Source organism: Ailuropoda melanoleuca, chromosome 14 (assembly GCF_002007445.2).
Source record: "Ailuropoda melanoleuca isolate Jingjing chromosome 14, ASM200744v2, whole genome shotgun sequence".
NCBI classification, from domain to species: Eukaryota; Metazoa; Chordata; class Mammalia; order Carnivora; family Ursidae; genus Ailuropoda; species Ailuropoda melanoleuca.
Window position 1 is genome coordinate 82,894,261 of NC_048231.1, and position 27,073 is coordinate 82,921,333.

General features: G+C 41.7%; 1 protein-coding gene across 9 annotated transcripts; it reads left to right on the forward strand.

The window, feature by feature from the left end:
• Positions 1-1,299: 1,299 nt before the first annotated feature.
• On the forward strand, positions 1,300-27,073 carry SKA1 (spindle and kinetochore associated complex subunit 1). 9 transcript variants are annotated; one of them, XM_019792948.2, is made up of 8 exons: positions 1,301-2,027; positions 6,819-6,929; positions 14,628-14,726; positions 17,817-17,941; positions 19,497-19,594; positions 22,103-22,240; positions 25,628-25,797; positions 26,613-27,073. In XM_019792948.2, exons 3-8 carry the CDS (start codon positions 14,639-14,641, stop codon positions 26,759-26,761), a joined length of 768 nt encoding a protein of 255 aa, XP_019648507.1. In that variant the 5' UTR covers positions 1,301-2,027; positions 6,819-6,929; positions 14,628-14,638; the 3' UTR covers positions 26,762-27,073. The 9 variants fall into 9 exon arrangements, with proteins under 9 accessions (XP_019648518.1, XP_019648507.1, XP_019648509.1 ...); XM_019792950.2 differs by having other exon boundaries at positions 6,819-6,848; XM_019792949.2 differs by lacking the exon at positions 1,301-2,027 and adding an exon at positions 2,042-2,152.

Sequence of the window (27,073 nt, forward strand, 5' to 3'; positions counted from 1 at the left end):
AAACAACACAAATGAGAACTGCAGACATGGAAAGCTTTACCGAACTGCTGAGCAAATCAGCCACCAGCATATGTATTACCGAAAACTTGATCTAGTCACTAAGTACATTCTGAGATCCTTCAGGCTCCTTGCTAGCTGGCTTTAGATCTGTCCCTCTCTCTGGCAGTGGGAACAACGTAGGTGGTTCTTGCTAGGAAGACAGTTGGAACTTGATCTTTTCCTCCTAAAGAGGAAAAAAGGGCCCCTGTAATCTGTTTTCTTCTACTTAATAAACTGAATTTTTAAAACATGCCATTTGTCTGTCTTGTGATTATATCCTTTAGGTTCATCCACTCTCACTTCATTATGGTTGAAAACGTCAGCATCCTCCTCCACAAAGTGATAGCCGCACCTCTCTGGTTGCTGCATCCAGGCCTTACAGGACCACATCTTGGTCCCAAGTATATCCCAGGTTCTCCTTTACTGACCACTTGCTGAGACAGCAGACAAACCCTTCTCAACTTGACCCTAACTCACATTTCATTTTCCCAGCTCTTGACCTGCCCTCCCTACTCAGTATATGAGCTGTACTCACATTGAAAGTAACACTGAAAATCCTTGTTGTGTCTCTCAAACTGCTGCCCTTTGTTTACAAAGATGGGAGCACTACCCCAACATCAAACCTAAATGTATTTTTTAGCTCATTTGTTTTAGTTTACATGCAATAAAATTCATTCCTTTCACGGTACAGTTCCATGAATTTTAACAAATGCATAGCTGTGGATACACAACCACCACAATCAAGATACAGAGCTCTCTCATGACCTCCCAGAAAGTTCCCTTGTGTCACCCCATTGTAGTCAACCTCTTCCCCCAGCCTCGTTAACTAGACACCACTGATCTCTTTTCTGCTCCTGTAATTTTGCCTTTTCCAAAATGTCTTATAAAAGGAAACTTTGGGGCGCCTGGGTGGCTCAGTTGGTTAAGCATTTGCCTTTGGCTCAGATTGAGCCCCACCTTAGGCTCCCTGCTCAGCCGTGAGTTTGCTTCCTCCTCTGCCTTCCCCTCACCCTGCTCATGCTCTCTTTCCCTCTCTCTCTCTCTCAAATAATAAGTAAAATCTTTAAAAATTAAAATTAAAAAAATTTAAAAAAGGAACCCTTTATATAGGCCTCTTTCACTTGGATGAATCCTTTTGAAATTCCAAGTTGTTGCATGCTTCAGTTATTCCTTCTTTTTAATTGTGCAGATTTGTATAGATGTACCATGTTCCATCAATCTATTGAAAGGTATTTAGTTTTTGGTAGTTATGAATAAAGCTGCTACAAATATTTGCTTAAAATTTTTTTCTGTGATCATGAATTTTCATTTTTCTCGAGTAAAGACCTATGTGGGATTGCAGGGTGATATGATAATAAGTGTATGTTTAACTTTTTAAACTGCCAAGCTCTTCTCCTTACATTACCAGAGCGTGCTCCCCTCTTAACCAGAGACCTGACTGCGGTCCAGTTGAGCTGGGTTGGGCCTGGGGGCGAGGAAAGCCGGAGAAATCTGAGGATCTGGCACATTCCCCTAATTCCCGTGTTTTTCCTTGATCATTATGATGGGAGTGTGGCTTTTCCTCTCACGCTCTAAGGTGTCTTAACAGCTGGCCCTAATACATTTGCGCTTCGCGCTCATAAGGTATGAGTGAGGTAAAGAGACCGGAAGTGGGCTCTGTCACCATGGGAACCGAAGAGCCAAGACTTCCCAAGGAGTCGAATTACTGAGTCTGCGCAGTCCTGGCCTCATCATTGGCCACGCCCCCAGTCTGCCTTGCTCCTTCGCTCTTGGGTCGCGATGGAAAGGTGGATGGATACTTTGGGAAATCGATTATGGCGAATACTACAGCATCCTTTCCCGTGAGAAACTCACGCTGTAGTTGGAAAGACAATATGGAATCAAACGATTTCAATATTTTTTTAAAGTACCATCAATAATAGAGGAATGCAAAGTTCAGAAAAATTTGACCCACGCTCAAGGGAGATCAAGGAAGATGACCCGCGGAGGTAATTATTGAGCTAAATTTTGAAAGATGATTCGGAATTATTAAGAGGACAAAAAGGGTTCGTGGGCTGAAGGACATTCCAGACAAGAACTTCATGAACAAAGACGTAGAGGCATCAAACAGCACGTACGTACTGGCAAGGTGGGGTTGGGCGGCACAACGTGGCAACCACCGCGAACAGCTATTCCTGTGGTATGAACTGCTGGTCAAGAGGGGTGGTTGCTGAGGCTAATGAGGTGGGCAGGAGTCAGGTCAACAGTAGAATTGTATGTCATGCCAAGGAACCTGGACTTGGCTTTGAAGATGACAGCCACGAAGGCACTTTTGTCAGGGAAGCACTGAGTCCTGTCACAATCACCCCTGACCAGAAGTCTCAAACCCATTCCTGGTCTGGTTCCCCTCCTGACAGCTGAACTCTAATTCTGACCCTATTTTTCTTTTTTTTTTTTTTTTAAGATTTTATTTATTTATTTGACAGAGAGGGAGAGACAGCCAGTGAGAGAGGGAACACAAGCAGGGGGAGCAGGAGAGGAAGAAGCAGGCTCCCAGTCGATGAGCCTGATGTGGGGCTCGATCCCAGGGCTCCGGGATCACACCGTGAGCCAAAGGCAGACGCTTAACGACTGAGCCACCCAGGCGCCCCTGACCCTATTTTTCGAAGCAAGACCAAATCTGACTATGATGGTTCATAAGAGGATGTTGTGGATTCCAAACCTGTCCTGAACATATGTGGGGCAGTCCAGGTGAAAGGGCAGGACCAGGATAGCTAATGCACCAGACAATCCAGACATTCCGTTCTGGGGGTGAGATAGTTTAGCAATGGAATGTACAGGTATAACAGATGCTGTATTGCACTGCCCTTTTGCCACCGAGAGACATACCAGCTGCAGGTAATGTTGCTAGGAAATTCACCAAGAGGCTTTATTGAGAATCTTAAGCACACACACACACACACACACACACACACACACACACACACACAAAAGGGTTCATGAAAAACAGTGCTAAAGGCAAAAGGATTAAAGCCAGGGACATTTAGTTGTACTGAATGATTTCTTAACTGGCTGATTAATTGATCAGAGCTGGAAGATTATTTAAAAATAAATCCTACGGGAGAGGATGTTAATTACACCATAAACATAGGGTAGAATTTAATGGGCAAAGCCCTGTACAAAGTGAGGAGATTGGTCTTTAAGGGGAGGATCCCTGCCTCTTCCCTGAGAGTAGGTGGGAGGAGGAAAGGAGGCTGGTCATTTCCACGTTTGCCCCTAGAGGTCTGAAGATGGCTGTCTCTGTGTAGATCTACAGTATCTTTGAAATGTAAATTCAGAACAGTTTATGGGCTTGAGGGGGTTAGATTTACTGTGGAGGTGAGTTTCAAAGGATAATGCTGTCCGCATGCAGCCTGTCCTTTTTCTTTTTATAGATTTGGGCCTGCTTTGTTTGGTTGTATCTCAAAGGGTGTATAGTTGGATTGTGTTGGTTTTTTTTTTTTTTTTTTTTTTTTTTAGTCTGAGGATCTTTCTATCGTATTGAAGATTAAATACATTTACTTACATTGTTGTAGTTTGCAAATCAATGTAAAAACTTGGTGAAAGATTCAGGGTTCAAGGAGCACTAAACATATGCCTAGATTTGGGTTGAATTAGATAGGGCAGTGCTGGCGTGGTGAGGGGCAGAAGTTATACACCAGAGGGCTCGGTCCTGTGGGAGTTAGAACTAGTAAGTGACAAAGCCACAGAGAATTTATAGATTTTAGAGGCCATTAGGGTGTGATAACAGAGGGACAGAGGAGTTGTTTTGGGGTGATGGAACTTTTCTGGATCCTGAACTTCGTGGAATTTACACAAATCTATACATGTGCTAAACCTATAAAAAGTCAGTTTTACTGTATTTTATTATTTTTTTATTTTTTTAAGATTATATTTTTATTTATTTGACAGAGACAGCCAGTGAGAGAGGGAACACAAGCAGGGGGAGTGGGAGAGGAAGAAGCAGGCTCCCAGCGGAAGAGCCTGATGTGGGGCTCGATCCCAGAACGCTGGGATCACACCCTGAGCCGAAGGCAGACGCTTAACGGCTGCGCCACCCAGGCGCCCCAGTTTTACTGTATTTTAATTTAAAAAACAGAAATTTACAATTTAACCCCAAAATAAGTAACCATCCTACATCTGACCACCTAAGGTGAGGTATGTTTTGTTTCTTTAACCGGTCTGATTTCTCTGTGATATCTCTTCAGGTGTCAGTGTTTTACCTGCAATTAAAACTGGCAGAGTTTATCAATCTTACCAGGATTAGTACCTGATGCTGCAGCTGTCTTAAGATTTGGTATTTACGGTGAGCACCGTGAAGACGGCAGTGTGCACCCAGAGTGCTAACAAATTTCTAAAAATAACCAAAAGGAGATTGTGGGTTGGGGTTAGGGTTAGATTGGAGTTGGGATTCTGTTAACTTTGAGTGACATTCGTAGTAAATGAGAGGGGAGGGAACCGTGAGCAGGAGTATTTACAGAGAATGCTGGGAAGGGTCCGCACTAGCCATTTTCTATCAGGAGTAGCATCTTCAGTGTGTTTGCTTCTGACAGGTGGAATGATGAGAGTTTTCATTTTATTCTCTATACTTTTCTGTGTTGTTTAGATTTGCTGTTAAAAACCCGCGCTACTTTCATAAAAGAAAAGCTAATGCTAACAAGGAAGATAGGGAAGTTTATCTTCAGAAACTTTTCGATCTGGTGTCCTGAATTTGCCTTTTGTTTAGCTTGTGCCCTCAAGAAGAATGGTGCTGCCCTGCCATCTAGTGGCCATATAGCAAAGGTGCCTTCGCACCAGCATTCCAATAAAGCAAAAATTTGTTTTACCAACTTAGAAGAAGACAACAAATGTACATTGTTCTGGGTAAAACTTTGGGTTGAAGACTTATTGATACCAAACAGAGATCAAATATTCGATTTTATGGTAAAATCTCATCATCAAGGAACAAAACTCCTCCACTCAAGGCTTAACTCTTAAGGAACTACAGAAAAATTAAATGAACACTCTCACTGTTTCTTAAAAAAGAATATATTGAACAAAACAACCTTTCCTTTAGAGCTTATGGTTTTAAAAAATCAACATCACCAGGAAGAGCCTGGTTTAGTCATAATCAGTAAATCTGGGGCATGGTGTAGCGGATTCTTACGGTTTCATCCTGTACTGGTTTGCTACGGCTGCTACCCACTGGATGGCTTGAACCACGGAAGTTTGTTGTCTCACAGTTCTTGAGGCTGGAAGTCCACGATTAAGGTGTTGGCAGCTTTGGTACCTTCCGAGGGCTGTGAGGGAAGGCTCTGTTCCACGCTTCTCTCTCTTTGGCTTCTGGATGGCCGTGTTCTTTCTCCCCGTGCGTCTTCGCTTTATCTTCCCTTCATATGTGTCTCTGTGTCCAAATACCCACTTTTAATAAAGACATCAGTCATATTGGATTGATGCCATGTAATGACTTCAGTTTAACTTGATTACCCTTTAAAGGCCCTATCTCCAAATAAGGTTACATTCTGAGGTCATGGAGCTTGGACTTCAGCCTATGAATGGGAGGGGCAGTGCATAATTCGACCCTGATTTGGTTTCCTACCCGCTGAGTCATGAGTCTATTTTGATAAACAGCAAGCATGAAGCAAGCGAGACGAAGAAGGGTGCCATTACTATTTCATAGGTGCCATGGGTGGCAGTGAGTCAGGCTAGAATGGAAGGGGCAAGACCCCTGGAGCATGATGGAGGGTGGGGATTGTTGACCTGAGAGGCGATAGGGTGGATAGTGTGGAAACGCATCGAGTGGAGTGGGGAGCAGAGGCGAACAGCAGGGCCCAGCATTAAGGGGAAGTATATGGTCTAGCAGCGGGGTTTAGGGACCCGTGCTAGGTATAAGAGAAAAGGCAGAGGAGGAATTTGAGCCAATGAAGGTCCTGGGAGCAGCTTCACTGGGGTGTAATACGGGAAGAGCTGAACCACTGAACTGCAGAATGTGCGTGTAATCGCTAAGCCGTGGACAGGGACAGGATTGAGCTTTGCTGCTGCAGGTGCCATTGTGGCTGAGGCACATCTGAGCTGGCGTGATTGTGCGGCTAGGCTCTGGGGAGTTCATCTACAGCTCAGCCTGCTTCTGGGCAGCCTCAGTTTGTCTCAAACATCAATAGCAACTGGGAGGGTAAATCTGTTGGGCTTGGGTTTGTCCCCTCTGCTATAAGAGTAATTAAAATCCTGTGAGAGATTTCTTTTTTTTTTTTTTAAAGATTTTATTCATTTATGTGACAGAGAGACAGCCAGCGAGAGAGGGAACACAGCAGGGGAGAGGGAGAGGAAGAAGCAGGCTCCCAGCTGAGGAGCCCGATGTGGGACTCGATCCCGGAACCCCGGGATCACGCCCTGAGCCGAAGGCAGTCGCTTTAACGACTGCGCTACCCAGGCGCCCCCTGTGAGAGATTTCTGATTCAAGGTACCAATGCTGCCAACACCTTGATCTTGGAAGTTTATTTGGAGGTCTGGGAGTAAATCCTGGGAGTGTTCTAATGAGGTCCAAAAAAATCTTCGATGTAAAGATCTAAAATCTTGTAAGCATCTTTGAAATACATAAATTATTATTAATTTAGCTTTATATAAAGCTTACACAAGATTTATAAACATACCCTGTTTGCTGGGTCCTATCTAGGCAGATTGAGATTTTCCAAAACATGGAAATCACCTCATCATATAGATTTGGACACCATAATGACAGGTAATAAAATTAAATTCTAATTGAGTTTTCATTTTATTGCTAGGTTTTCCTTAAGGAGAAGAACTTGCGGAAGGTAAGCAAGCTAAGCAAGAAAAATACCTTGGTTCTAGAAGATTAGAACATATTCAGCAAAATGAACACATCCATATAAATGGTATGCAAATGGTCTTTTCTAGCTTTCCTGTGAGCCATTAATAGAGATCTGATTGGCAGGTATTTCTGCAATTAATTGATTCTGGAAAATTTGGCAAGTATTGCTCCTCTCTACCTCAAGAATTGGAAAAACTGCCCAGTTTATAAATACCGATATAATAATATCCTTGACGTGTTTGAAATGCTTTGGGGAAAAGTCCCTGTCAAATAAAAGAGTTTTGTAATGTATAATACTTGATCTCAAATATTTATATATAAAATATAAATTGTTTTCAAAAATATTGTACCAAGGGGCTCCTGGGTGGCTCAGTCATTAAGCATCTGCCTTAGGCTCAGGTCATGATCCCAGGGTCCCAGTATGGAGCCCCACATCCGGCTCCCTGCTCAGCGGGAAGCCTGCTTCTCCCTCTCCCACTCCCCCTGCTTGCGCTCCCTCTCTTGCTGTCTCTCTCTCTGTCAAAGAAATAAATAAAATCCTAAAATATATTTTACCAAATTCACAAAGTATGTCAGTATGTGAATGCCATAATCCAAGTGTATGTGTTGGTTGTCTTCCTCTTGAGATCCACGCTGGACTGAGGGGGCCTGACCCAGATGGATGGCTTCAAGATTTTCCTTGCCTCCTGGCCTCAGGGTGGGTCCAGCCAAGGGGAGTTGGGGTTATCAGCAGAAGACGAATAGGTGGGAGAATACAGGCAGATACTTATTCTCCTAGCTTCCTTCCCGCTGAGTTCCTGACGGGGGTGCTCCGAACCTGATCAGAGACCACGGCTCCTGCCAAGTGGCCACTTCCACAGCGCTGCCTCCCCAAACTCATGTGACTGTCAGTCTTCATGCTTAGGGATAATTACTGTTCCCTAAGTTATAAACCCCAGGGAACCGCGCCATTAAATGTTACCTTCTGAAAACTCGGCCACATATTTTAAGGAGTCCCTTTTATTAAATTCTCCTCAAATTATCCAGTTTTTTCCTCAACCTATTTTTGCCAAGACGTTGACTAATACAGTGTGTTCACTCTTTTCTTTGTGTGGACTAAGCATATGGCAGAAAAGACTAACAGTCTCTGTGAAAAACTGGAGAGATTTTGTACTATAGAGCTGCTCTATCCATGCATATCGTCTTCCTTTTCTTTCAGTAGAAACCAGTGCTCCAATTTCCAGTCAGCTGAGTCTCTCTTGAGGTCAGTTTAGCCACAGCCTGTCAGGATTCAAGGGGTTATTCATCCCTTGTTATTGTGGGTTGGACATTTTATAGCCCTAAATGCAGCAGCCATCCTCTAGAATATGTGGGCTAGAAAGATTTTCTTCTTATTATTATTGAAAAAATACTGTTTTTTTCATTTGTGTCCTTGTCCCTTCCCTTCCCGGACTTCTCACCTTATTCTTTATTACATACACACATTCTGTCTCGTTAAAATGCTAGACTTTAGAAGCCAGAGACATAAAAGGTGAGCCTCTCATAATAGAAAATGTGTGTGTATATGGTAGAGTGAATTGTGTCCCTTTAAAATTCATACGTTGAAGTCCTAACCCAACAATGTGACTATATTTGGAGATAAGACTTTTAAAAGTTTAATTCCACTGTAGTCTAAAAAACATACTGTGTATTATTTCTAGTCTTTCAAATTTGTTAAGGTGTACTTTATAGCCCAGAATGTGGTCTGTCTCAGTGAATGGTCTATGCAAGCTTGAAAAGAATGTGTATTCTGCTTTTGTTTGACAGAATATTCCATAAATGTCAATTAGATCAAATTGATAGTGTTGTTCAACTAAACTATATCCTCAGTGATTTTTTTGCCTGCTTGATCTATTAATTATTGACAGGGGGATGTTGGAATCTCCAAGTGTAATAGTGGATTTGTCTATTTTTCTTTTATTTCTATCAGTTTTTGCCTCACATATTTTGATGCTCTGTTGTTAGGTGCGTGCATGTTTAAGATTGTATGTCTTCTTGGAGAATGACCCCTCTATTATTATGTAGTGTCTTTTTATCCCTGATAATTTTCCTTGTTCTGAAATCAACTTTGTCCAAGAGGAATATAAGTACTTAAGGTTTTTTTTTTTTTTATCAGTGTTATCATTGTGTACCTTTCTCCATACCTTTACTTTTAATCTATCGATTCTGTATATTTAAAGTGGTTTTCCTGGGGCACCTGGGTGGCTCAGTCGCTTAAACATCTGCCTTTGGCTCAGGTCATGATCCCAGGATCCTGGGATCAAGCCCTGAGTTCGGCTCCCTGTTCAGCGGGGAGTCTGCTTTTCCCTCTCCCTCTGCCTGCTGCTCTGCGTGCTTATGCTCTCTGTCTCTCTCTTTCTCTCTCTCTTGCTCTGTCAAATAAATAAATAAAATATTAAAAAAAATAAAGTGGTTTTCCTGTTGATAACATGTGTTTGGGTCTTATGTTTTTTTTATACACTCTGACAATCTGTCTTTTAATTAGTGTAATTAGACCCATTCACATTTAAAGTGTTATTGATGTATTTGGATTAATATCAGCCATGTTTGTAAGTATTTTCTATTTGTTGGTGGAGGCTTCTTTTCCTACTTTACCTGGGTTTAGTTGAGCATTTTTATTTTACTTTAGTAACCTTCAGATTTCCTTCAATTCGGAGATATGTGGGTTCTTCAATATGATTTCAGAGTGGTGATGTGATTAGAAGCCAAGCCATCCTCTGCTCCTCTGTGCTCCAGAATCTTCTGCTTCCCTCCTTGACATCAGTGTTTGAAGTTTATTACCTTATATTATCTCTGGTTATTGCCAATTATTAGTGATTTTTTGGGAGGAGAGGATTTAAAAAAAAAACTTTATTTGGGGGACATTTGTTAAGAGGTAGGGAAGGGAAAATCTGTGGGATGGTCTTAATCCCCCCCTCTTAACTTAAAAGTCCATACTCTCCACCCAGTCATGTTTATATTTAAAAGCAGGTCATAGGAAGAGAGAAATACTTTTCAGAAGGAAAAAACCCGAACGCTTGGAGCTGGACATGATCTCAGAAGTCATCTACTTCTCAAGTTCACAGAGCCAGTTAATGACTGAGCTGGGACTATCTAAAGGACTTGTGATATTTTTTTTCCATCTTCCGCTGTTCACTAATGGGTAGAATTCTAGACATCAGAGAGGGAGAGAGAGAGAGAGAGACAGAGTAGTTTTCACGCTGGTGACTTTCCTTCCCTGCCTCTAATCATATTACATACCTCTGAGACTTTGGTAAGGGCACCCTGGTAGCCCAGAAATTGGGGCTCTAACTGTAACAGTAAAAAAAAAGTACACACTGGATAAAGACTCCATAAAATGAGGAAAGAACACTAGGGGAAAAGTATAAGAAGCTTTTTTCTTTTTCTTCTTCTCTCTAGTTTCAAAAAACCCAAAAAACAAAACAAAACAAATGAACAAAAAAACCCAAAATAACACCTCAGCCAACCAACCAACCAACCAAAACCAAAAAGATGCCACCAGAAACTATAAATTTTAGGGTATGAAACATTGTAAAAATTATAAATAATTTTAGGGTATGAAACATTGTAAAAGTGAGGAGTTCAATTTTCCGGGATGATTCACCTCAGCTGCCACGACAGGTAATGAGAAACGGTCCCTGTGAGAACTGTATTATGAAATGTAAAAACACAATCTGCCTTGAATGTTATTACTCCCAAAGGGTCAGACCTATTCCTGATCAGTGATGCATCTCGGAATGCACCCCATCGATTATAATGGGCCTTCCCTCTTCTGAAAGGACAGCTATGAAATTAGTCACTCTCCACTGTCAAAACCAGAGGATTAAATATTTCCGGAGCTTCCCAGAAATGCACAGTCCTATTGCATAAAGAGATTTTTTATATTTGTTCTACAATGAGGACCTTAATTGATTCTGACTTGGGGACATCCAGAAATTAAACTTGACCCCCTAGCTGCAAGAAAAAGTAAGAAAAGTACAAATAAAAGTATTTTGTCAAAGTCAGTTGGGTATCAAAAACTTAGAATTCATAAAGAATCTAGAATTGTTCATGTAATATACATGACATGAGGGAATTAAACAATGATGAAAGTCTTTAGGTTTAGAAGCATAAAACGTGGGAGCAAGTGACTTACCCTTTGCACCTGAGAGGCAGCAGAGCATCATGGGAAAGAGGACAGGCTCTGAGATACTGACTTGGGCAAGTTACTTAATTATAAGCCCCAGTTCCTCATCTGTAAAGTGCAGATCATAATTTTAAGTTTTCATAAGTTTATTACAAAGATTAAACAGGGTAATATGTGTAAAATGCCTGAATTAGACTAAGTACCCAATAAAAGTTTGCTGATGTTATTGTTATTATTTTTCCCTGAAGACTAGAGTTCACATTGCTTTTACTCTTGCTTATATTTCTTTCAAGGACCAGTCCAGCAATTTCTTATATCTTGTGCTTTTAAAAACTAATAAAGGGAAACCTCTCTAAGGTGGGGTCAGGAGGCTAGAAGGGGAAGTCTTACCATTCCATGTCAATTACAGGAAGCATTGTCAGTTATAGGCTTCCGCAGAGAAAGATGTACATTGTATCCCCTAGGAGACATCAACTCTCTCTGCAACGAGCCAATGAGAAATCATCATCACCCTGAACTTGCTTTTTCCCCAGCAAACTTTTGTTCAAAACAACCCTTCCCCACTTCCTCCTCCTTCTCCATAAAATAATGTTTCAGAAACCACCTCTTCTTTTCTTGGACTGTGTTTTGGGTAGGATTGTCCTAGCTCCCACCTCCTGAATGTCTAGCCAACCAGACCATTCCACCCCTCTAAACAGGCTGATTAGTTTAAGACTGGGCAGATGACCTATAGGACAATGAGGTGAAATCCTGGGGGGTTTTGCTACATCTATTCGGAAAGCAAGAATTGCTAACCTATTAGAGTGTAAGTCTGGAGGTACCAGTGATCACCAAAGGGAAAGGCTGCCTGAGAATGAAATCAACACAGATGAATGCAGAACTGAGAGACAGAGATGGTTCTTTAATAGGATGTTTGAGCTCCTGGGTCCTGCTATAACTGTAGACACAGACACGTGCACACTTGACAGTTTTATAAGCCAAGTAAAGTCTTTTTTGTTTTCTTGCTCAAGTCAGTTTGGATTGAGTTTCTGTCATTACACTTGAAATCCTGATAAATAATCCTGTCCTAGGAAGAAATATGAACCAGGCCGTGCAATCTAATTGCTCATTTGTATATTTTTTTCACATTTCCCCAACCTCCTCTTGTATTCAGTGCCTTTATGCTCTTGTTCTTCCTGTTTTTTTTTTTTCATGGGAAGTAATCTGAAAATGTTTGTCCTTGATGCTACAGGGTGAATTTGTGTTGCTGTGTTATTCTTCTTAGATAATGACATTTGAAACCTTACATTTAGTCCTACAATGAAAAGGTTTGTTCCTATTAAAGGACTTTAGCTTTAGATAAGCAGGTGTGTCAAAATTAAAAAAAACATTTAAAATGTGTCAACCAAATAACAATGTGTAACTCTTATTTGGATTCTAAATCAAACCAATAGTTCTTAAACGATACAATCAGGGGAAACTGAACGTTGGCTAGATATTTGTTATTCAGAAATAATTGTTAAAATATTTGTGTGTGGGGGCGACTGGGTGGCACAGCGATTAAGCATCTGCCTTCAGCTCAGGGCGTGATCCCGGTGTTCTGGGATCGAGCCCCACATCAGGCTCTTCTGCTATGAGCCTGCTTCTTCCTCTCCCACTCCCCCTGCTTGTGTTCCCTCTCTCGCTGGCTGTCTCTCTCTGTCAAATAAATAAAATCTTTTAAAAAAATACAAAACAAAAACAAAATATTACAGTAGGAAAAAAATTCCGGTAGGAAAAGGGTGAGAGGAGAGGAGGTACAGATGAAACAAGATTTGAGATAAGTTAATAATGGTTGAAGCTTAAGTGGTGGGTTGAGCATGAGATTCATTATCCTAGTTCAACTTTGTAAGTTTAAAATTTTCCAGAAATTTTTTAAAGTAATAAATAGAAATGGCCACGGTTGCTATTTGGGTACCCAGAATCTATGCTCTCCTTCTCCCTTACACACAGAACCCCTATATGGTTGAGGATGCCAGGTAACTGTCTAACTGAAAAAAAAAAAAAAAGATTTTTTTTCTTCCAGTCCTTCTTGCAGATGTGAATGACCAGTGGGAAGCGGAAAGAAGCCATTGGGCGTGGCTTCCAAAAAAACTCTTTAAAGGTGGTGGCTCAGCTGGTACGTGAGCCTGTGACCCTTGCCTCTTGTTTTCTGCTGCCTTAAACCAAGATCTGAGGAAGGAGCTGGCAGGGTCATCTTGCATCACAGGCAACCCCAAGGCCAGAATGCATGATGCTATTGATGGTGGCGCCAGAAGATAGACGGCATCTGGATAGCTGATGACTGTGGAGCTGCCACACCAGCTCGGGGATACTTTCCCTTTTTTCCCAACAGGGAGAATTAACCCTTTTTCTTAGTTTAAATTTGTATTTGCCCTTACAGCGGCTGTAAACGCTACGAAGACAAGGTCTCTGTCTTTAAGCTCACAAACTGGAGGGCTTCTTGGAATTATCTGGGGTGCTTTTTAAAATAGGAGGGCGTGGACCCCACTTCCAGGGTGCCTGATTTCAATGACTTGGGTCCAGCGTAAGCACTGGAATTAGTAAAAGCTGTCCCTGGTGATTCTAACGTGCCGCCAACCTGGAGACCTACTGTTAGAGCTCGCCGTTTGATTCCCGGAGCGCGCGCCCCTGGCTGGGCAGCCGTCTAGACTGGGTGGCTGGCTGGGATCACCCGGGACCGCCTGGACTGGGAGAGGCGCTGGCCGCGTCAGCCTTGCGCGTCAATCCGTCCAGCCCCGCCTTTTTCCCCGCCCCGCTGCGGCCCCGCCCCGCCCCGCCCCGCCCCTCCGTGGCCTCCGATGGCGCCGGAACTGGAGCCTCCCGCGTTCCGGCAGCGCCGAGGTGCGCCTGCGCGGAGCCGGGACCCGGCGGGCACTTTGAATTTTGCTCCCGGAGTCGCGTCTTGGGATCCTGGGCTTCTGGCCGAGACCGAGTGGCGCTTTGCTCCCGGACCCGCTCCAGGTTGGAATCTGAAGTTGGGGGTCCTGCCCTCGGAGTCAGGCGGAAGGCATTGTTTGGACGGATTGGGGCGCGGGGCCGCCAGGCGGAGCCGAGGAACCGGGCTTGTCTTCCCCACCGCTCGGTTGGCTGGAGTGGGTGCTTTAGATCTTCTGTCCTAACTTCAGGTGAATGATAACTGACTCCCTTCCTTTCCCTCCTTATCAACCCCAAACCATAAAGCTCCAGTGCCCCGCAGCATGGGAGAAATGCTTACTTGGACTCGTTTCTTTGCACTTACTGTGTGTTTTTAATTCATGTGTACTTTGCGTTTTTAAAGAAAATTTCAGCGCTGTCTTTATATATAAATAGTGCATTCGTCCCCCTACATCCCCTGTACCTTGCTTTGAGATGCGTTGATTAAAAAAGGCTCAAAGACAAGTCAGTATCGGACTCTAGTTAAAAACTGAATTTTGTAGATTGAAAGAAGTTGAGTTTTTCTACTTTCTTTTCAAGGAGATGTGATTTACTGGATCACATTTGTGGTCCATTTACTGGTTTACATTGCTGGATCAATACTGGTAATACCACTACTGGATTTTGAAAGTGAACCAAAACTTGGCCTTTCTGTTTTTGTAAATGTTTATTTTTTTTCTTCAGGGGCTTAAAGGATGGCCTCCTCAGATCTGGAACAATTATGCTCTCATATTAATGAAAAGATTGGCAATATTAAAAGGACTCTGTCACTAAGAAACTGTGGTAAGTAGAACAGATTCCACTGACGTTGTAGATATAAAATGCATTTTAATTGTTGTTCCGCTTTGAATATCTTATTGCCTGGTTAAGCGAAAGGTAATTTTAACTTTCAAATAGTGGTTTTTTGAAGCGCTCCAGCATTAATATTTTGAATACTGCAGAGTATTAAAATGTAAGTTATATTAAACAATGAACTGGATATTAGTTATACTTAATTGCTTGTATTTTTCTGAGATACACAAGGCACAATAGGAAGATTTGAAGGTTATTTGGCATTTATGGTGATAAAGCTAAGTGGAGATACTGAAAGGTAAGGGATAAAAATAGAAGTGGAAAGACCCACAGAGGTAAAAATAGCCCATTATCCATCTCACAGCCTGATTTGGAGGAAGCTTATCATTATGTATAACTAGGAAACAACTGATTGAAAATGTCCAGTTTTTTTAACGTTGAGAAGCTTGGAGATTGTAACCGTGTTCCAGAATATTTTGAAGTGCTGAAAGAGGATGAGGCAATGACAGTGCAAAGATGGGTGATCCTTGTCAAGTCTGGGGAAATATTGTTCACAAAAATTGTGAGCTCCAGGGTCCATTCTAGGAGAGCTTAGGATTTATTTATAGGCAGAATTCTATCTGCTGGGAAAATTGTGGTGAACTTTACTATAGTTTGCACCTTGAATTGATAATTTAACAAATTTTTTAAGATATGAAATTATAATGTGGAAATGCCCTTTCCAATTATACATATCCATCTAGGGACTTTGATATTCTTCATCTCTTGTTGACAACCTCTAGTAAAGGAGTATGACCTGTTATACAGTTTATAGCTCACATTCTCTGAAAGCTAAAGCTGAAGGGACTGTGGGTTCATCTTCTCGCGCTCCCTCATTTCACACATGACTCTCAGAAGTCAAGCGATTTGCCCAGCCCCCCTAGCTCCTGGTAGTCAGTTGGGACTACAGTTTTGTATCCCGATTCCCAGTCTAGTATTCTTTCTCCTTCATGTCACTTTTATTGAATAACCCAAAAAGAACATCTAGATTTTTAATAACTAGTCTTGTTTAGCTTCTCTGTCTAGGGGCATGATTTCTGTGGGATAAACAGATAAAATTTGGAGACCTATAACACAACTAAACCTTGAATTCAAATGACCCCACCAAAGCATGAGGCCTGGCTGAAGCAATGTGACCTATTAGATCACTACACACTCAGTAACCATCATTTGTATGTGGGGAGAATGATTTGTCTGTTTGGTTCCATAGCTCATTTAACAGAGCCCAGTAGTTTGTCACTCTGGCTACAGTAATTTATTAGACTACTGCTTTTAAAAGTATTGTATTTGCTCAGTTGATTATGCTTCTATAAATCACCAGACAAGGCCCTAAAATTTAGGTGACTAAAAGTTGTTAGAGATACCAGTGTATCCAAACTAGTTATTTAACCCCCTGAAATTCATCTCAATAGAGATATCCATACTCCTATTTACTTACTAATTTTTTAATTGTTATGATCCTACTGTCAAATGCAATTAACATTGCCCTATTAGGTAAGAATTATATGCTGCTTGTCATGATGATGATGAATAGTGGTTAGCATTTACTGAGTGTTTTACTAGATTCCAGGCTCAGTATTCAACCCATCTTGTATGTACTTTCTCTCTTATCTTCACCGTAACCTTGAGGTAGGTGCTGGTGTCTCTGACTTTAGGTCTTGGACCTTCTGGCCATTTCACTCTATAGCCTCCATAATTTCCAGATATGGCCAAACTGTGCTTTTGTTTATTTATTTTTTTTCTGTCTTCCTAATTGTACCTTTACTTATGTGTATTTCATTGGTTATTAAAAGTAAAGATGGAAAGATTTGATTATGAGGGTAGTTTTTCTTTTATGTTTTTGATCTCTTAAAAAAAATGTTTTTTATTCTTTTATTTCTAGGGAGGAGGATACTCTGGTTTTCCCGTCCTCAAATCTTTGGAACTAGAGAGGGGTGCCAGATGATGGGGTTGAGAATATGAGAGCATGCTACTTTATAAATGCCTGATGTTTGTTTCTGTGAAGCACTCCAGGCTTATTACTAGCCTGTAACTTTTTATGTTACTTTTTCTGCTTAGGAATAGTGAGTAGTGTAACTATGAATCTCAAACCCAGGTGCGTCCCAAGCCACTACTACAAATTCTGAAGGGAAACTCTCCCCCATCTTCCATGCACCCTTGAGAGCCGGTCCGAAACACAAGCTTCTCTCCCTGGCAAGTGATTACAATTTTGAGGTGTGCACTTTCACTGAAGGTTTATCCCATGAAGAAGCCTCATTTGAGATTCTCACTTCCAGCACCCTGTACTTTCAAGTACCAAAGCCTTGGTTCTTGACTGCAATAAAATCAAACGTGTTGGGTTACTGAGACTCGCCAACTCCTCTCTCCAGGTTTCCTCTGCAACCCCAGTTAGGTCTGCTGTAGCATCAACTCCCACCTACTGCCAATCTGGGGGTCTGTCCAAACGCTGAAGCCCTTGGAGATTTACCTTTTTCTCATGAAAGCTCAGCTATGCATGTAGAAGGGTGGGTTTTGTTTTTTGTTGTTGTTTTTTTTTTAAACTAACCTTTTTAGGTGTCTTCTTATAGTGGAGGACTTTGCCAAAATCAAAAGACTCAGGGGACCTTTTGTACTTACCTCTCCCTTTCTTCTCTACCGTATTACTCAGAAATGAGGTCTTAAGATTATCCATGAAGGCAGGTCCTAGGGCCTGAAACAATAGTCCTTTCTCCTCCCCCAAGTGTCTCTCTCAGCTTTGGTCCAAGAGTTTAATTGGGTACAATTGAGTTAAAGAATACAGTATGCTGGGGTGCCTGGGTGGCTCAGTCGTTAAGCGTCTGCCTTCGGCTCAGGATGTGATCCCGGCGTTCTGGGATCGAGCCCCACATCGGGTTCCTCCGATGGGAGCCTGCTTCTTCCTCTCCCACTCCCCCTGCTTGTGTTCCCTCTCTCGCTGGCTCGCTCTCTCTGTCAAATAAATAAATAAAATCTTTAAAAAAAAATACAGTATGCTAATACTTTTCTGTATGCTTTATTTTTCATTCTCTCTTTGTCTGTTAATAGGTCAGGAACCTACCTTGAAGACCACATTAGATAAAATAGGAAATGAGATCATTGTAGTAAATGAACTTCTAAATAAATTGGAATTGGAGATTCAGTATCAAGAACAAACCAACCATTCACTCAAGGTAATGTTTTTCCAGTAAAGAAACGAAAGGGCAGTAAATACAAACTCCCTGACTGCCAGGGAATTCTGAAGGATTCTTTAAATTTGAAATGTTCTTAGCTTTGTAAATTGTTATTAATGGTATAGAGCACCTCTCGCATTGTATCTTCTTAGTATAAAGGACTGCAGAGCTCCACTTCTTTGTTTATGCTGGTAGCCAATGAAATTGAACTGTACTAAAAAGGAAGATTTCCTAAATAATTCTTGGTAGGTTGAATTTAAACAGAAGATCTTGGTAGAGTGGTGTGGAAGGAGCTCCCCACCTGGGGTGAGGAGACACAGATTCTCACCCTGGTTGCCCTTAGCCCCCTCTGCCACCCTGAGAAAGCCCTTTTACCTCTTCGGGTCTTGTGGTCCTCATTTGGAAAATAATGGGTCATACTGAACTATTTCTTAGGTCCCTTCTATTCTGCATTTCTCTGTTCTATAAAACATAATGTAAGGGTCTCAAGTAAAGAAAAACTTGAGTCTCATTCACACACCATTTTGTTCTAAGTAAGCTTTCTAACTGGCTAAACTAATGAAAGTGCTTGTGTACTTCTGAAAAAATACGCAGTCTCTACATATTTACCTCGTGCTGTTGGAGCCATTGACGTGTTCCATGGGATTGAACAGGGTGGCCTCTACAGTCCCTTTCAGCCTTATAATCCTTAAGGTCTGTAAAGATTTTTGAGCTATAGGAATGGGCATGAATATGCTTATCCTACTACTATGGAAATGAAATTAGTGGCTCTGAACATCATTCAGCTCTTTGAAAGAAAAACGTCGTATAAATTCAAAACAGAAGCCAGTATTGGTTTCAGTTCTAACCTACCCAGGAGTGCCCAGGGTTAAGTGTGGGCCTAGAGAATGTTAAATTCAGAATTGAAGGCTATTTAGAATTTTTGTTTATCTTACAATTGAGAATCAGATGACAGGAATCCAAAGGTACAGAGTATTTTTCTTATTAAATTTTCATGAGTTCATGGCCTCAAGATCTAGTGAAAGGTAAAGTAAAGACAACACAATACAAAAACAAAGCAGTTATGATCCAGTGGAAACTTCCATTAAGCTAGAGTATGTGCACGTCAGCAATGGAAGTTGTTCCGAGTAGCGTCTCATACGTGTGCTCCAGGCACGCACTGTCCCCTGGCGCTGCTGTACAGATGGTACTGGGGAATATTTGTTAAGTCAACAAAAGCAATTTACCAGAATGGCCAATATAAATCCTTCATACATTTTTTAGTTGCTTTCCAAGGTTGTAGTTAAATGTCAACCCTCCCTGTTGTAATGTGATTATAACAGTTCTCTGAAAATCAGTAGAGAAAGCCACTGTATTGCCATCCAGAAACGGCTCTAGAAACCAAAGGGTTTTTAAAAAAATATTGCAGCAGTCAGTGCTTTTCCACCTCTTCTGTGTTCTGAACACTCCCAGTCATTGTGATTGTGGGTGAGTCTTTCACACTCTTTATACCATCTTAAAACACAGGCAGTAAAGACACTTAACTTGGGAACATTTTTTTTTTTTTTAATTTTAGGAACTCTGTGAATCTCTTGAAGAGGATTATAAAGATGTGGAGCATCTCAAAGAAAACATTCCTCCCCATTTGCCTCAAGTAACAGTAAGCCAGAACTGGTACGTGTACTTATAATTATTCTTGCTCTCCGCGTTTATAAAACTATTAAACACCTCTGCTTTCTGCTTTTTCATGGACTTGTGGTTTTGTTAGTGGCTATGTTAGTGTTTTTAGGTTTTTTTGTCACTTACACTAGAAATAGTATTTCCCTCTGTCTGCACTAGTCTTCTTATCCTGCTGCCTCTGCGGAAAATGTCGCCCCTCTTGCCCACGGGCGAGTGTCCACTAGGCTCTCTTTTCCCACTTTTTCTCCCCAGAGCCCCTCAGCCTGTCCCCGGGCTGCTAGTACTACCAGTACTTCAGCCCTGATCCTTCTTTTCAGATTATATTTCGCTGTCTCTTTGTTTCTGAAATGCCGTGTCCCGCTCTGCCACAGTGCCTCGTTGTCATCCCGCGTCTCTGACTTGGCTGCCTCCCGTTTCTCTGCCCTTCTTTAAATTATGGCATTTCCTAAAGCTGTGTTTGGCTCACGCTTCCCTTCCACCATGGTCAGTGCTCTCAAATGTCCAACTCCAGCCTTGACGTGACCTCTGCTGGGAGCCTAATCATGAGCTCTTCTCTCCAACTCTGCATGTTTGAGGCCAAACCGACCAGTTCTTGTTACCCACCCGTCATGCCTGCTGCCCTCCTCCCAGCCTCTGGACAGCAACTCGGCACCTTCCGCCTGTCTTTCTCTCTGTAGCCCTCAGCTGTGCACGCAGCCTCTCTGGGGTTTTGTCTGTCCCAGCCCTCCCTTCCGTTCTCATTGGCTGGCTCTGAGTGCGATCTTCCATCATCGTTTGTCTTTGTGATCTGAGAGCTCCTGTGTTTTGTCCTTCCGTGGTTCCACTACTCCTCCTCTCCAGGCTTCTGCCACCAAAGTTACATTTCTAAAAGGGGGTTCCAAAGTGTATAAAAACAGTCAATGCATAACTTAAAATTTTTTACTTTTGAAATGTATCATATATATACAGAAAAGTGACTAACCATTATTTGTGCAAATTAAAGAAGAATAAAACAAACATCGGTGTACCTACCAGTCAGATTAAGAAATAGGATATTACCCGTACCTCACAACCCTTCTCTTGCAGACCCTTTCTTTATCAAAGAGGTAGTCATCCTGCTGTTTATGATAATCACACTCTTGCGTATGTGTTTCTATAAACAATATGCTGCTTAAATTTGAAAAACTGAAAGGAAGGCACGAGGCTTGCTGAGTAGGAGAAGAGCCACATGACTGCTGATGGTTGAAGTTCTCCAGAAGATAAGCTCAACAGAATGCCCAGCATGGTCAGGGTCCCCTGTAGTTTCCCTGCATGAAGAGAAAATGGTGGGCAAGGTCATGAATGAATGCTAGGAAGAGAGGTCATCACAGGAGATCTGCTAGGATTGTAGTGTGGGCTGGACGTGGGACATCCAGCAGGAATATGGCCTGGGGAATAGGAGGAATGTTCTTCTCCTGACCTCACTATGGCTTAGTTTCCCTTTTCAGCCAAGGTCAAAGCAGAACCTTTCTATAGGTTGAACCTTTCTTTTCAGCTGATACTCACAGCAGGGCATGAAGGGAAAAATCCGGAGCTGCTTTAGCGTCTGGTGAGGACAAACAAGTACAGCTAAGAGTCAGCCAGGCTCACCGTGAAGTCTCATGTTACACTCATGGAGGGTTGATGGTACCATAGCATCGGGCATCTTCATCTTGGCACCCTACAACGTGGCCATCCACAGTCACAGCGCCTCAGTCAGGCCTGGTGGCCCTGTGTCTGGTGCTCAGCTGTCATCTTGGGATCTCACCTCCCTGTCTTTCTTGGGACTCCCTTCATTCGCTTTCTTGGGTTGGATCTACTCTGTCTCCTGTATCCCATTTCTTTTTTGGAGCAGTCCAGCCAGTATGGCTTCCCTTGCTGCTGCCAGCAAGGGTCTGTTCCCTCCCTGGCAGCTAAATAACCCAGAAGCTGCAGCCTATTTCTAGGACTGTTAGGGGTGGGGTGGGAGCTATATTAGGCTCTTTACTGACTCCAAAAATTCAGTCGGACTGAATCCAAGAGTTCACGCTCATTGCTGGCAGCTAAAATGAGTCTGCCACAGGCAGGGACTGACACTAGCAACTAGTGGGACAAACGAGAAAGATAGAAGTGTAAGAGGATTCATGTTTCTGTGTCCGGAATTCGGGAGTCAGGAAGAGAAGCTGTTTAGAGGTTAAGATAAGTTCAACCTCACACGTATTGACTTTGAGGAGCCAGTGGGATAACTGCTGAAAATCTGTGCTAGGTGTACTGCATACACCTAGGTTTGGGGTTTGTAAATTATAATTCTGTTACTGAAGATTTGGGGGCTTAATTTTTCAGTGTTCTCTTCACTGTTCAGATCTTGAACAATAGGAGTGGGGGCAGCAAAAAACATTGGCTATAAAATTATTATAATAAGATGAATCTTGTATTTGTTAACAGATTATTTTTAGTTGGGAAAACTTTCTAGTAGGCTGCGAAATTCCGATGATCACTTGTACATCTGTGCATTTCTGTCTGCAGCGCTAATGTGACAGGTCTTGACCCTGAAGAACCAGTCAAAGTGGAGGAAACTGCACCCACAAAGAAGCCCCCAAAAGAACAAAGAAGTATTAAAGAAATGCCATTTATAACTTCTGATGAATTCAATGGCATTCCAGCGTAAGTATTTAAGATACAATTTTAATGTTCAGCTCTTTAATGGTCAACATACATGATTGTTTAAATCCTAAAGCTTGATTATATTCATAGCATGCTGTGTTCAAATATTGATCTTTTCTCAAATAGTCTTACATTATACAGTAAAAACTTAGGAAATCTTTTGTTGAAGATGCTTAAAATCCTGTTTTATTTGGTTCTAAAGGTCTTTTCATAGCATGATCTAGAGACGGGTCAGTTTATTGCTGAATCATCTCCAGGACCATTTTGTGATACAGATTTATCCAGTTACATTTTAAAAGTAGATGTTTTGGGGCGTCTGGGTGGCTCAGTCATTTTAGTGTCCAACTCTTGATTTTGGCTGAGGTCATGATCTCAGGGTCGCGAGGTCAAGCCCTGCATCAGGCTCCTATGCTCAGCTTGGAGTCTGCTTGTACCTCTCCCTCCTCCTGCTTGCAGTCTCTTGAGTGCTCTCTCTCAAGTAAATAAGCAATTTTATAAATCGCTTTATTAAAAAAAAATAAAATAAAAGTAGCCTCGGTTTTGCTATAATTTTAAGTAAAGTGTGCTGTATAGTTTTGAGAATTAGAACGGTAAGTGTTGCATCTGTTTGGTTTCCATTTGTTCCTCAACTTATACACATTGTTTGAGTCTGTGTTCTGTTCCAGGCTGTGGGTCACTGAGAGCAGTACAGGGCTAAGTAAGACAAGATTCCTTCCCCGGAAGGAGATCTGCTTTGCTCTTTATAGAAGACAGTATTGGAGAGCCCATTATGGAAACTTATGTTTGTTTGTTTGTTTGTTTAAAGATTTATTTATTTATTTTAGAGAGAGAGAGAGAGCATGATCAGGGGGAGGGGCAGAGAGAGAGGGTGAGAGAGTAGGAGAGAACCAGACTCCCCACTGAGCGTAGGGCTGCATGTGGAGCTTAATCTCATGACCCTGAGATCACGACCTGAGCTGAAATCAAGAGTCAGACACTTAACCAGCTGAACCACCCAGGCTTCCCAGGAAACTCATTACTTTTAAACTCTCATCATTCCAGGGCTTTGCTGGACTTCTTGGGCTTTACATTGTTACATTTCTTGTTACATTTTTACTATACAAGTAATAATTGTTGCACAGTGTTGTCAGAAAATAACTCATCTGTAATTCTGCCACCCAGATAAAATGGAGTATTTCCTTTCAGATTTTATTTAATTTCACATATATAATAGGTTGTTTCTGATTGTTATTCCAACAATGTAGTTATACTGCCAATACAGTTTGCTTACTTTTTTTATTATGAGCATTTTGCCTTTGTTAACTATTAGTGTAAACTTGGGTTTATTAGTTGTGTTCTATTTCATCAAAATGAGACCAACCTTTCTCTTTAATCTTTATTTTTTGTCAGTCATTTCTTTTATGATAGCTTTATTTTCGTGAAAATTCTGTCTGACGATAATCAGTTTTTTAAACTGTTATTTTTGTTGCTCATTGGCTAAGCTAAAGAGAACAGCAAATGTCTGTGAGGAACAGTGGAGTAGATGGGCTTTTATAAAATGCTTCCATGAAGAGATAAAGGAAGGAAATTAGGATAGCATGGTAGAGTGTTCATTTTTAAACTAAGGGGTTGTTTAGTGAATGAGAGAACTTAAATGATTGGGTTAAGGAAGAATGTATTCCAAGCATAGGGCTTTTATTTATTTATCTTTAAAAAATTAATACTGAGGCTGGAGTTAAAGTAGAGAACATTGGCAGAGGGCGGGGGTGGGTATTGAGGAAATTAAGATGATAGTTCAGAGGATTTAAAGGAATCGCTTTGTGGGGAGCTGTGGGATATACAGTTTGTGGGAATTGTAGTTAGAAATAACAGCAGCAAAAATGAATTTAGGAAAGAAGAAAATAGGGGCGCCTGGGTGGCTCAGTTGGTTAAGCCTTTGCATTTGGCTCAGGTCATGATATCAGGGTCCTGGGATCGAGTCTCGCAAGTTGTGCGTCGGGCTCCCTGCTCAGTGGAGAATCTTCTTGCTCTATCTGTCTGCCGCTCCCCTTGCTTGTGCATGTGCTCTCTCTCTCTCCCTCTCTCACTTAAATAAAATCCTTAAAGAAAAGAAGAGAATAATGAAAATGACTGTTTTTTGGTTAATATCAATATTTTCCTTTAAACATATTCATATATTATTTTATATTATGAAGGTTTTGGTAAGGAAACTGCCCCTTTGAAAAGAGGTAAAGGGCAGAGTTTCACATACCGAATCCATAGTTTGTTGAAGGGTGGGGTGCCTGGGTGGCTCAGTCCTTAAGCGTCCGCCTTCAGCTCAGGGCGTGATCCCAGTGTTCGGGGATCGAGTCCCACATCGGGCTCCTCCGCTATGAGCCTGCTTCTTCCTCTCCCACTCCCCCTGCTTGTGTTCCCTCTCTCACTGTCTCCCTCTGTCAAATAAATAAATAAAATCTTAAAAAAAAAAACAAAACATAGTTTGTTGAAGGGAAAAATTGAGGCAGACGATTGAGTTTTGTTTTTGGTGTGTACAGAGAAATCGAGTCTTCTGTTTTTATATTCTAAGACTGTATGGTGACCGGGAGGATGGCAAGAGGCAGATGGGATTGGAAGAGTGGATTTAGAGAGAGACCCCTGCTCCAGAGGGTACAGCCCAGAGCTGCGCACTGGCTCCCCTGTGCCCTGCAGCTCGCTCCCAGACCCTTTCCTCTGCCATCCTGTGCAATTGGCTCTCTGTCCTGATTGGAGTTGCCATCTGTTGTGGTCTTTGTTGTCCACCTTCCCTCTTCCTCCTCCTCTTTTCTTGCTTTCTCAGAACAGATAAGTTTGCAGAGTGGTATAATTACGTAATTTATTTAATATTTAAATTTTTGTTTCCTTTGCTCACAAACATTTAAAAACTTCTGTCTTGCAGTTAACCAGCAGGAGACCCTATTTTAAATTCTAGTGTTTGAGACCCTGTTTTAAATTGTAGTATTAATTCTGTGCGCAGAGAATGGAGATGAATACATCCAGATATAAATAGGGAAGTTAAGCAACTGATACATTGTGGTTCTGTTTAATTTTTCAGCTGTTGAGATCTGTCTGGTGTATTTGGAAGTTGATATACATTTTTTAAAAAGACTTATTTTGGCAGGGGGTGGGGGTAGAGGGAGAGAAAATCTCAAGCAGACTCCATGTTGAGCATAGAGCTGAGCTCCCTGTCATGACCCTGAGATCATGACCTGAGCTGAAACCAAGAGTCGGATGCTTAACCAAGTGAGCCACCCAGGCTCCCCATACATTTTTTTTTAATGAAGAGCTCTAATAGCTTTGTTTCTGTGTAAAGTCATCATACATAAACATTTTTCAAAGAAAATAATTTTGTTTAATGATTCTTTTAAAAATTAATCATATACTTATTTGCAGGTACATGAAGTCTCGCTTAACCTATTGTCAAATTAATGATGTTATTAAAGAAATCAACAAGGCAGTGGTTAGTAAATATAAGATCCTACATCAGCCAAAAAAGTCAATGAGCTCCGTGGCCAGAAATCTCTATCACAGATTTATTGATGAAGAAACAAAGGATACCAAAGGTAAAAATGATAGCATATGTATGTGTGCGTGTCAGCTGTTTGGAGTATAACTAAATCGTGAGAAACAAATGAATTCTAGAAAATTCTGAATCTGGAGAGGTAGTTCTCAGCCAGGAGCGGTTTTCCTACCAGGGCACATTTTCTCCATCTCTGGAGGTATTTTTGGTTGTTACGTCTAGGGCTGGGGTTGCTGCTCTCATGTAGGGACTTAAAGTACACCCGAGTACAATGCACAAGGCCACTTCCACAGAAAGAAATAACAAGCTCCAAATGTCTGTAGTTCCGAGGCGGAGAAACACTGCTGTAGAGTCTATTGTGAAACCATAGCCAGTGTTTTCAGAATTAGAGTAGTGATGACAACAGCTGGTCATGCTCGTATAGCACTCACCATGTGCCAGACAGTGTACTGAGAGCTCTAGTCCTCCCATCTTACGAGGTACTACGGTTACCCCCATTTTGCAGATGAGGCGAGGAGAGCATCCGTTCCTTGCCCAAGGTCAGCAGTTAAGGGACAGAGCTCCTGGGGGTCCCATTTTCTTAACCAGTAGCCCATATTTCCTCTTGAAAAGGCAGTTGTTCAGAAGATACCAACAGATAGCTAGTAACACAATAAGCAGGGCTCCGTTTCTAAAATGCCACAGTAAACATTATGCGACTTCACTTGAGAGAATACTGATCATTTTAGCACGAATACCTGTTCTCAACCTTGGTTGCCTAATGGTAGTAAAAACGATCAATGTTATTCATGTTCACAACGTAACGCCTTAAAGTCTCATCCTGAAAGTTGTCCTTATGAAAATTATCTTTATTTTCAGGTCATTATTTCATAGTGGAAGCTGACATCAAGGAGTTCACAGCTTTGAAAGCCGACAAGCGGTTTCACGTGATACTGAATATATTACGGCACTGCAGGAGGCTCTCAGAGGTCCGAGGGGGCGGCCTGACCCGCTACGTTATAACCTGAAGCCCCTGGGATCTTTTGAACTGGCCCACAATGGGGCATAGAGGCCACTCCCCTAGTTTCCTTCTGTGTATATACTTTCTTTGGCTTTTTCATTTTCTTTTCTAGTTTCCTAGAAAGGTAAAACTTTTTAGTAAGTGAAGCATATATATTTGAAAATTGACTTTCTTTCTGCACATATTTAACCCCCTACCATATGAGCCTCTGTGCTAGGTGTATGATAGAACTAAAAAATACTCACGGTTAGTTTTTGTGTTTAGTGACAGTGCTGTAGACCCCATAAGACAGATACACATGTGATAATGGAAGAAAAAG